The sequence below is a fragment of the Magallana gigas genome, chromosome 8 (genome assembly GCF_963853765.1).
Source record: "Magallana gigas chromosome 8, xbMagGiga1.1, whole genome shotgun sequence".
Classification (NCBI taxonomy): domain Eukaryota; kingdom Metazoa; phylum Mollusca; class Bivalvia; order Ostreida; family Ostreidae; genus Magallana; species Magallana gigas.
In genome coordinates, this window is record NC_088860.1 from 27981272 (window position 1) to 27993627 (window position 12356).

A 12356-nucleotide genomic window follows, 5' to 3' on the forward strand; every position below is an offset into this window, starting at 1 on the left:
AAGTGCTGCATTAAATTTAGTGAAACTTTGTCAGCATTTAGGACACATTATGTAGATGTGAATATAACCAGGGAATTCTGATTCTGTTCTTTTTCTGGAAATTTCAGCCCTTTTCAACTTAAAAGTTTTTTAATTGTTAAAGACAAAGGAAGAGACATTCATATTTGCTGGAAGTTTTTTTTGCTAGTTACACCATTTTTCACATTATTTCTTGTATTTAATGCATAACTTGCCATTCATTACGTGTATCATTGTCAACTTATAGGGGTGCGTGGAGTATGTGGGCCTCCTCACTTTTTCTTTTAGTTACTTGTCATTATTTGTACTTCCCTTAAAACAGGATTGGTACATTTTTACATGCAATGGTTTTGATCTTATTATTACATGTACTGCGAACTGATTTCAGAGGCCATCAGCAAAAGAATTGTTAAGGCATCCTTTTATCAGGAAAGCCAGGAAAACAACTTATCTACAAGAATTGATTGACAAGTATCAGCGATGGAAACAGGAAAAAGGAAATGACTCGGATTCTGATTCAGATAGTGAAGAGTAAGAAATAAACTATGATAGTGTCCTTTTTGCAAAAAAAAGATGGCTTTAAAAAAGTTAAACTACATCTTGAAAACAATGTTGCATCTTAGAATCTGTTTGTTCCCAGTGGCCCTTTATTAGAAATGGCAGTCAGGTCATTCATTAAAAAATTGATACACTCTTCTTCAGAGCTTTATTGCAAATCCAGAGAGCACATTGATATTTCTTTTACCCTTTCATAGTCAACGGAATCACACAGATAATCAGTTTTCTACCATCTTTCTGTCTTTGCCATCTGTTTTGTGATCACAGTAACTTCACCAGAATTTCCTCATAAAAAGAAGTTAAAGTTATTCTGTCCTTTAGCTGAGTTTCTGTAAATTAATTTCCTTGGCAATAAAATGATAGTTGATAAATAGAAAGACATTTTTAATGCAAAACAGAAACTAAAACAATTATAATTTAACAGTTGGCTATCCTCTACAAATTGGTGGTAAGTGGGTCATTGGGTTAGACTAATACCCCTAAATACACTGAAGTAAAGTGACAGATTTTCATTTGTCACTTAGCGTACAAATGATGAGATATTTCCCCCAAAAATAGTTAGATTTTTTTTATTAGCTGTTGTGGACATACTTCTAATCCAATTTACAAGTATTTAAGTATAGTCTGTCCCAAAATATTTAACAATATTTTAAATTTAAGTTTTGAATTTGTGAATATTATTGTTAACTTAATAAATAAAATGAAGTCTCCCTGATTTAATTCTCAAACTTCTTTCTATATATTTTGCTGTTGGGGAGAAATAAAATCTTCCCCTACAAAAATTTGTGACCCAGTGAAAATATTTTAAATATAATATGTTTTGCTAGTGGAAATGATGATGATGTAGGAAAATAAAATAAGTTCAATAAAGTAGAAGATTAGACATGTTTATGTTCAAATTAATTGCATTTAAGAAGGGTGCATAGCATGGATTAAATTAATTCAACAAAAATTCCAACATTAATGAAGGTCCACCAAAAATTCTTGACCAGTGGACCTGCGGTCCACCAAAGTAAAAAAGTTAGTGTCAAACCCTGATAATCAGACACACTTTAACCAAAATTGACCCATCTAGAATACCTGGAACACTTTTAAAAATGTTAAATAATAGGGGCCCAATATTACTCTCTTTATAGATAAAATGAAATTCATGGCCCAAGGGTCAGGTGGTCTTGAAGATCAAGACACAACTACCTGTAGTACATGTCATTCTCAGTATGAATTGGTAAGCGGGCAGAGAGGTGAAACTGAATTACATGTACCTCATTGTTAAATTGCAAACCAGCTGCTCTTAATATACATATTTATAATCTCAGGCATAATATAATACAATACAATAATACTGTAATACATGCACACCGTATAGTTTTTAGATACATGTACTAATTTATAAAGAGACTGGGATTTAAGAATACTGTTAAAATAATGTTTGTAAAAGCATCTGAACTATTTGACCTAACTTGCAACTGTTGTATATAACAGAGATGTTCAAGAAGATGAGATGCAAGGTGACTGGATCATGACAATAAAGGAGGCTGATAAAGAACTGAAAGAACAGCTTATGAATGGGAATGATCAGGTAAGAAAACAAACAAGATAAAGAAAACAGTAAGATAGATTGTATAAGATATTGAGATACTGTGAATGAAATACAGCTCTTTACATCTATCTCAGTGTAATAAAAGGAGATATGTGCATACAGATGTGTTCCCATTGTCTTGTATCTCAGTTTTTGTAAAATAGTGGGTGTTTTTGTGCTATGTGTCCCAAGTAGAGTAAAGATCACTGAGTGTTGAATATGATGTAAATGTCAGCAGTTGAGAGAGAGAGAGAGAGAGAGAGAGAGAGAGAGAATTTTTGGACAAGGTATGAAACTCCACTACCACCTTTTCCAATTTAGTAGACTTTTAATCAGGTGTAATGATAGTGTTGGGAAGGGGCGGGGTTATGATACTAGATTTGTACAATGCAGAAGTTTCCAGCTTTAGAATGTATATACTGGAAAGTAAAATGTGAAAAAAACGCTGTTCCTATTTTTACTAAGCACTCAAAAAACAAAGAAATTTTCAATTGAGATTTTTGAAATGTCGTTGATGTGCATGCGTTGATAATGTTTTCAAAGCACTGAAAATAAAAAAAATGTTTGCGGATCTTAACCAAAACAAAATCAATGACAGTGTCTATGTAAAACAATAACGTTTAACTGCATAACAGGACACAAAGTAAATAAGTTTTAAATCATATCATAATTATTGCTAATCTTCCTGCACTTGAATAAACTGTGAAGTCCAAAACGAGAGAGGGGCATGCTTCTAAAACCAGAAATTGTTAAACATTGACCTCTTGACTAGTCAACAGGTAGTTGGTTATGTATGGTAAATATACTGGCGAGAACTTGTTTGATGCAAGGAGTAGTGGTCTGAGAAGATTAATATTGTAATACATGGAAATAAAATTAATAATATGGTATTTTTATGTTTAGTGTAGATTGTACACATACAACTTGCAAAACACATGAAATCATACTCCCATGGTATTCAGAAAAATTCTCTGAAAAAATTGCATCAAATTTTGTTCCTTTGTATAATATGCACTCTCCACTTGTGATCAAATTTTGGCTGAATTTGAAGACTTAATTAAAGTAATTGTTTTTAAGTTTCGTTAATACTGCAGCTTTGCATGAAATGACCTGATGTATCATGGTGAATGCTGTAGTCTACTTTTAACCTGAATGTTGTAGTATATAATATTCCTTTGATTTATCTTGCATGTGACTTTTTAATCTTCAGTTCAGCATTGCTCTTATTGACATGTAAATTTGTGTCACAAAATGTTAGGTATTACTATATTTTCATTTCATTTTAAAATTTAAAATTGTTGTTTTTTATTACAATATTACGGTATACCCTTCTTCTCAAAAAAGAGGAATTTATTTATGTTTGAGAGAGAGCTGTAACTGCTGTAGTTTGAGAGAAATTTTAAGACCAAGAAGGGAGAACATGTATTGACTTGCCTGGCGGTTGGTTAATCATTTAACTTATTTGCAACCCAGTGTAATGAATTGTAATAACCTATGTAACATTAAAAATGAAGTCAGTTCTAAAATTTGTAACAGCTATAACTATAAGGAATGTATATTGATATACTAACTGAAAGAATGCATATATATATATATATATATATATATATATATATATATATATATATATATATATATATATATATGTATCTATTATTTAACTAATTAATGATTCTGTGCTTGATTGTTCTCTTGATTATAAATATATGATGAAGAATGATTTGATGTTTAAAGAAGATGGGTGGATAAGGTGTGTAAAATGCCCATACACGGTCGGACAAGCTACTGACAATATAAATTAAAATATCAATAAATCTGATATTTTTTAAAAAATCATTTAAAACTATATATTTAATATATCATTGATTTTTAACCTATAAATATGTTTAATGTTTGGGATATGCTGACTCAAACAGGCGTATATGTAACAAAACCTGCAAATAGTGTCATTTTTTAAAAATTCAAGGCATTTTCTTTTTGCTTTTCTGTGCTCCATATTTTTCTCATAAATCTAAATAAGATCTAATGGAAAACAAACCGATTTCAATCAACGAAACCTTAAAGAGATGACCCACTATACATTAAAGGGGAAGGAAAGTCAAAAACATAATTTATTTATTTTAATAAATTGGTGTAAATTATCACATGTGGTCATGCTGTTTTGAAAATAAAATACGTAATTAAGCTTTAATGAACGTTTGAAGTTGGAGAAATCGTATTTACTGGAGGCTGACATGATGTAGAACTCTTTTGTATTAAAAACCAAAAAAATTAATTATTTTGACGTCACACCATCTATTCGGGTTTAGTTTACATATACAAATGAACGTACACAGTGCTCTGAATATAATTAACGCTGGTTTATACCTTTCTGTTACTCAAATAATAATCGACAAAACAAAATTGATAATGTTTGAGTTCACACGTCAATCTAAAGAATAAATACATGTATCATTGTATGCATGAATATATGCATTTTTTTAAAAGTAAATGACAGCTGTTAATCTGCTATCATTCAAAGTTGAAAACGACCTTGGTTAAATTTTTTATTCCAAGTCAAGTTCTTTGCTAACTGAATAAATGTTATAATTGTAATCGGGATGTTTAAAATTCATTCTTTTAAGTCGGAATTACCATGTCGAAATAACGACGGCAGACATTTTCTATGATACTTGGCATCTGTTGACAATTTCCACATTTACGTGGAGATTTCTCCGACACTTACCTCCGCTTTTAGATTTCACCGAACATGCTCCTTTGACGTTAGTTTGTAGTTTGCAAAGGTAAAAGAACGGTCTCAAATCAATATTGTTTCAAATTTTCCAGAACTTGTCATTTAGAGCGAATATCATGATGTTATGTTGGTAAGACAAACCGGAATAGATGGTGTGACGTCATAGATTAAAGTTCAATGGCAGCCCCCATGGCGGCGGGAAATTTAAATTAAGCGATCGATTTTCTTGATTTATTCATTGTTCCGGGGATTTTAATGAAAATAAATACGATTTACAATTAAAGTGAGGATAATTTATTGATCTATTGTACAACATATTTTTAGTTTCCTTCCCTTTAAAAATAGCATTTTGTTCCTGAGATAAGCTTATTTTATATCTAGGGTTTTTATGTTATGGGTTTGATACCACCAAAATTTCAAGCAATATTTTTTTTTCTTATCTTTTGTTAGATATATTAAAAACTGAATATAGTTAGAAATTGTGCTTTAGCAAACTTGTATTATAATATATTTGAATAGATTTAATTGGGTAAAATAAATTCAAGATTGTATTTCATGACTAAACCGAATGGGCATTTGCGCTATCTTATTCCCCCATCTTCTTCTTCATAGATTCAAGTAAAAGAAATGAAATGGAAGTTTAGAACACAAAATGAAACTCTAGAAGTCTGTTGTGATTATGTGAGTAATATTAGGCACATTTAGACAGAAACAGCAAATCAATCTTTTAGGAGATGTAAATAGGTTAAAAAAACAGATTAGGAGTTTCAGAGCAGTGTTGAATAGAGATCATTGTATGGGTGTTGGTGTCATCTGCATGTTCCTTATTTATGTAGAACCATCCTCTCAGTGCCCAAGCCATGTCGCATGTACCTAATAAACGACCAGCACCATCTGTACCACCTCACCCCCAGGGAAATCACAACCCCAACCAGAACAATGTAAGTCAAGGCAGTCAGTGTTTGACCCACAGGAAAGGTCATCATGATAGTGTTAGTAAAGGCTTGAAATTATAGGGCATTGTTTCAGTTGATTCCAATACTTAAAGAGCTTTCTTTAATGTAATGTCCAAGGTCTCTTGTAAATAAAGAAAACACATGTTTCAACACTTTGATGCATTTGAAAGGATTTTTTTCCTTAATTTTCTACATATAATGTATTTTCAGGAATAGAGGTCAATAATTTTTTCCCTGACATGTAAATATAGCCCTGTAAATCTATTTTTGGGAGTTCATTTTAATCAACTCTCCTATGCAGTTACTCTAGCAAACCGAAAGTGAAACAGTGTTTGGACCTAAGCACAAATCATCACCGTTGACAAGACTAAGTTCTTGAAAATAATAGAAAAAAATTAGATGTAATGTATGCTGTAGCATTGTTTTTCATGGAAACTTATCTATAAACACTTTGAAAATAGTCAAATTTTATATACTACGAACAATTAAGATATTTTTCTAGTCTCGTGTATTCTTATGCCAGAGTTAAAATAGTCTCGTTCAACCAGACGCTCGGCTGTCTCTGTAAATATGCGACAAGCAGAGAGGGGGCTCTCTTGCTTGTCGGTTATTAACGGAGACAGCCCAGCGTCTAGTTAGACGAGACTAGAGTACGATATCAATAGTGCTTGGATCCATACAATTTTTAGAATTGTTTCGATAACTAATACATACTAGTAGTTGAAATCTATCTTTAAATATAACACAACATGATTCATATGGGGTTTCTCAAAATTCTTGTCGGAAAAGTCAAAAAATATATATTATAAAAAAGTGCGTAATTAGAAACTAATTGCCATGCAAGATAAATTGATATTAAAATAATCTATAAAATCAACTCCCATCTGTACTTCAGTACTTTGATTAGCTTTTGACATTAGCATACTTGAGCAAAAGGCTTAAGGTGGCTCTATACACCCACAGTTTATTCCAATTTTCAATAGAAGACCACAAAACATATGCCTATCAAATATTAAAATGACGATAGGGATACTATAGGTATTTTTAAAGAATTTTTTAATGTTTTTTCGTGTTTTTGTAAAATATTTTTTGAAAAGACAGCTTTCAACAAATTGAGAGAAATTATTTTGTCATATGATGGATATTTCCTTCGGACACATAAAAAAAATATAACACTTCTTAACATTCAAAGATGTTATTATTGCAATTTTTTTAGTATTTCCCCAAAACATATTTTTTCATATTTTCTTACTCTGTTGACAAATCATCTGAAAAAGTTGCTTGATGTTATAAGAAAATGTATTTTAATAAATGTGACATAAAAAAATTGAATGAAAACCATTGCAAATAAACACAAAAAATATCTTAAATTTTATTTGGTATGAAAGTTCCTCATGTAAGGGTTATCGTTCCTAAGTCCCAAGGCCTAAACACCTTGGGGACTTTTCATTTCTGAGTTGAAGAAAATTTCCTAAATATAATGTGTGAATGATAAATACATACATATTTCATTATAGACTTTGCCCTGTATAAGTGAATATATTCGCTTTAATGCAAAACTTAAGTCAAATAAATAAAGGAGAACATTGACTAGGCTAATAGGATTTATATGTATCCCAACCTGAGAGAAATTCAAAGCAACCCTCTCATCTCCGTTAGGTGTCGATATTAATGTGCATTAAAGTCTATTATTATTGAATTATTTTCACCTGTTTAGAATTTTCTTTCACGGTATTCAACCAAAAAATACGTTTTAAAAATTTTTGGAAAGTTAAAAAATTTATTGTTCTCAACGGGAATCGAACTCATGACCTACTGGTTTGTAGTGAACCCACTAACCCACTGCGCTACGGTGTAACATATCGAAGATGCTAAAGAAACTCTTTAAAAATTTATACTTGATTTTATTGTTTGTTTCGATAAATAATACGACACAACGTGAAGGTGTCACATACCACATTACTTGTATGTAATGAATTTTCCAATTATCAAATTAAATCTATCCATTTAACAAATTTTTCAAAATAGCGGTTCCCATACAATTCACCTCAGTTTAAATCAGCCAGTACCGGAAATGCATGTTTCCAGATTTACTTTTTTGCGTACTGCGTCATCAAAAAGTGGTGTATAGAGCCACCTTAAGTGAGCTTTTTGTGATCAAACTTTGTCTGTGTTTCAGTCATTGTCTTGTCGTTGTTTTCAAAATCTTTCATATTTTTATCTTCAGACCCACTTGGCCGATTTCAATAAAACTGGGCACAAATCATTCTTGGTTGAAGATCTTTCAAGATTGTAAAAATAAAGGGACAGGTCCTCTTCAAAGTGGAAATAATTTGTAAATATTGATTATTGGGTGGCATATGCAGATCAAGAGGGCATGTCTAGAGACCCCTCCCCCTGGAAAATTCAAACTGATAAAATTCTTACTGTAAAATGAGAATTATGTTGTATGCTCATCCTTGAGTTTTTTTATACCTGTAGCATGAAAATCTCAAGGTGAAAATGGTGGGTACTTGAAAATTGCAAACGAAATTGAAATGAAAGGAATCGAAACCAAACGAAACAAAACCAAAAATCGAAACAAAATGAAACCAAAGTAAACAAAAAGTTTCGTTGATTTGTTTGGTTTAGAAATATTAGTTGTAAAAACAAAGTGTATTTTAAATATTGTAAATTGTGTTTATAGGCCTACAATTAGACAATGGTATCCAATCACATGGTTTTTTTTTTAAGGCGTCGAGCTAATGCTCGGCAGCCTTCTAGCGATCGTCTGGATCGGCAATCGTCCAAAAATTCATGCTCTGCACCGCCTTTTTAATGCGCATAAAAAATAAGTTCCTTGAAGTATTAAACGTATTACAAGATTTGTATTCCTTTTATTCAACTAAATTGTGAACAAAAAAACCAACTTTGCCTCCCTGGTTATTGACAACTCATTGCATTGGTATAAATTTGCTTAATCAAGAAATGGCGGATGAATACAATAAGGTGCAATGTAAACATTCACTAAAATATTATTTAAGTTTATCGCTTACATTTTGATTGGAGACGATAGAAATAAAATTTGATATGTAAATTTATTTGTTATCGGGCATGGTCTCCAAAATAATTGTAAGCGATAAACTTAGCTAGAGATTTTGTTGCAATTAATAAACACGATAATGCAGTTGGATTGGTGAAGCATTTTAGATAGCACGTGTTGTGGATTTGTTTGTACAACCATAGCATAGGTAATCTTGTTTTAAACGGGAATTGAAATAAATAAAAGTATGTTTTATTATTATAATTAGGGACACACTGTTAATGTATTCAAATTATGAGCCTGTGAAATGTGCAAAGACTTTTTAAAGCAGAAAGAAAATAATTTTTTTTTAACTTTGAAATTTCTTCGATTTTTGTAACCATGATGAGTTATTGTATTATAAACTCATCACTACCTATTTTTAACGAAGTATACTGATTATTGTTTTTGAAACAGCACAAAACGTAATTTATTTCCTTTTTTATTCTAATATTATTTGATAAACGACTATATATATTAGTACAGAAATTCAAATTATTGATATCATTCTATATAAAAGAAAATGTCAGCTCGACGTCTTTGTGGCTGTTCCGGCCTTTGATTTTAAAATAGGGCATATATCATATTAAATTCAAGTGTACATGGCGTTAATGGTAAGCTGACAAGCTGAATTCAACTTTTAAGTTAGAAGAAATTAATTTACCATATCTATAATAAATAAGTTTATCGGATCTTAGATTTGCAGCCATTTGAAGTTTCATACGATTATCATAATGAAAGATTTAGAGCATACTGGATGGTGACCAGTTGCAAAGATACAATAAGAACTGTTTCAAGATATGTAGCATGAATATGGACGTTGTGTTGATGCTTATACACTGATTAGAAAAACTTTTCAGGTAGACTTAATTTAAATATTTGAATATTTGTTATAGAATGTTTGTAGATAATTAAATATATGATACTGAAATTGATTATTATTTGTATTCAATATATTATACAAGGAAATATAGCTTATACTGTGTCCAAAGTTTTTGCTTCCATCACTTTTTGTTAATGATATTTCGATAACCATAAATATCTTTCGCTTAATATGAAAAATGTCCAGATTATCTATTTTGAAATGCCCCCTCTACCACATCAGGTTTCAATACACATCCAAAAATAGAAAGTCTATGGGAATTTGCATTGCATCAGCCATTGATAAGACCGGATGATAATGTTGAAAAATTGCGCAAGGTATCCCGGGTACTTCAGAATGGAGAAAAAGATGTAAACATTTCCCGTTATAAATCTCCGTAAGAAATTTGTTTTCGTTCCTGTGCACGTTTATGAGTGAAAACTGATAATTGATCAATGAAGATATCTTGGATATATTCCCTTTTATCGCTTTCAACTGTATTTCTTTCACAGGTATGTGTATTTTTATTGAAAATCATCAAAAAGTGATGGAAACAATAACTTGGTACAGATTATAGAAAGGAATACAACATACATGCACATGATACCATTTAATGCATAATGTACAAAATAATTATAATACTTAGTGATGGAGAAATTTAATACTTGTGTTTTAGCACCTTTTCACATAATTTGCCTACAATATAGTGCTTTTGCAAACATCAAACATTTTCAATATTATACAATAATTATTTTATTGAAAAGAAATGTAAATCACAAAATTACCATATTGAAAGAGTCATAACCATTTTACATGACATCATTAACATCTTCAGGTTTTGTTAAAGATACATAGCAATATATAGTTGGTATGCAATAAAAAATTGGATATTTGATTATGTGAACCACTTTAAACCAAAGAAATCCTAATAAATCATGTTCTACAGGTATTGTAGTACACGTTTACATCGAAATAATTTTGGTTTATTGTGGTCTTCACACTGAAACTCAACAATTATTTCAGTGACTTTTCTAATACAACTGTATATGTACATATACAGTTGTATTAGAAAAGCCACATTTATTGAAAACGCATCCCACTTAAAATTTAACAGCATGGTCTAGTGGTAGGGTGACTTCATTTTGATTGTGCAGTCTCTGGATCGATTGTATGAAGTATTTACCGGTAATATCTTTAAGGCGTCAAGCTAATTTACTAATGAACCTAGACTATCAATTTTAACACCCCCCCCCCCCCCCAAAATAAAAAAATTAATAAAATGAGTGTGATCTTACTTTATAAGGAAGCAAATATATATTATTTCATGTTTGGATGGTAATCAAAATAAGTCTGGACTAGCCTAGTGCAGTAAACCTATGTTGTTTGTAAAGTGCCTCCAATTCTGTGTAGATGTTGCACCTTGCACTGCATGTTCTTCAACTATATGTCTTGCAGAATATTAATGATGGAATGCAACGTTTAGACATCCGACGCAATAACATTCCTGATCGTGACCCAGGAAGACCTGTTTCCATGGCAATGGCACCAGTAAGATTCCTATCATATGATAATCTATGTCTTAGTTGGTTGTCGTATCAAATAAGCATATAGTAACTAGTCATTTTATATATTGATAAGTTTTTACTTTTTAGAATGCTAACATTCCAATTCCATGTGAACAACTAATAGTTAGTATTAGTTATGTCTGTAAATATTAGCCTATACATAAATTGTTAGTAGTTTCTAAGTAAGAAATTTAAGTTATTTGATTACCAACTTTACCTACAACAGAATTCTCTACCCTATCAAATGGGGCACTCTGAGTCCACACCTAATATATATAAAGCCCCAGTGATTCACAGCCGAACAGAGTCGGCTCCAGTTCTACTTGATCAAAAAGATGCAGTAAGTCTTCCTACTCTTGTCAGCTTGGTGATGTGCTCACTGTTGATTAAGTTGCACAAAAAAGAGACACAAAAACCTGCAAGCTTTGGGAAGAGCACCAGCTTATCAGCTTGCTTTACTTGTCCTTAATTATTGTAGTCAATTTTTTTCCTAAAAGTTTTACTTATTCTTTATTAGTTAAATACATACATTGGGTGGCCAGAAGAATTGCAACAAACATTGCAAATGTCCTCACAATATAACATCAAGTCCTTGAAAAATTTTTTAATTACATGTATTATAAAAGGAAAATACCATATTTATTTTAATACAATAGTTAAACTTTTTTCTCTGAGGTGCTTATCTCATAATCTCATTTTTCTGCCAATATTGTACTATTTCAGGCTTAAATGATTTAATTCTATTAAAAGTTGGGGGATATTCACCATTAAAAATTCTGTTTGATTGACCAGAAAAGCTGTAACTTAATTGTGTAGAAGTATCCTCAGGTAGGGTAGTTTGTTCAAATCATGATTTCCATATCATGGTAGGTTTGGGCCACAATGGGGGGGGGGGGGGTCAAATTTTTACATAGGAGTGTAATGAGAAAATCCTTAAAGATCTTCTTTATTTGAAAAAAGATTTAGCTGAAACATTTATGAAAGCAGATTAAAGTTTGTTAAACCATGACTCCCACATGAAGA

The 12356-nt window shown here is 31.2% G+C and overlaps 1 protein-coding gene across 20 annotated transcripts in view; it reads left to right on the forward strand.

Annotated features, from left to right (window-relative positions):
- Positions 1 to 12356, forward strand: part of LOC105327381 (serine/threonine-protein kinase 26) — a 59481-nt gene that overhangs the window by 22265 nt on the left and 24860 nt on the right. For 10 of the 20 annotated variants that reach the window (XM_034473131.2, XM_034473130.2, XM_034473129.2 and 7 more), the window contains exons 6-10: positions 407 to 549; positions 2059 to 2155; positions 5726 to 5830; positions 11224 to 11316; positions 11560 to 11673. In XM_034473131.2, the coding sequence (XP_034329022.2) occupies positions 407 to 549; positions 2059 to 2155; positions 5726 to 5830; positions 11224 to 11316; positions 11560 to 11673 (552 nt within the window). The remainder of the gene's footprint in view (positions 1 to 406; positions 550 to 2058; positions 2156 to 5725; positions 5831 to 11223; positions 11317 to 11559; positions 11674 to 12356) is intronic. The other 10 variants (XM_034473134.2, XM_066069838.1, XM_034473142.2 and 7 more) reach the window with 4 other exon arrangements.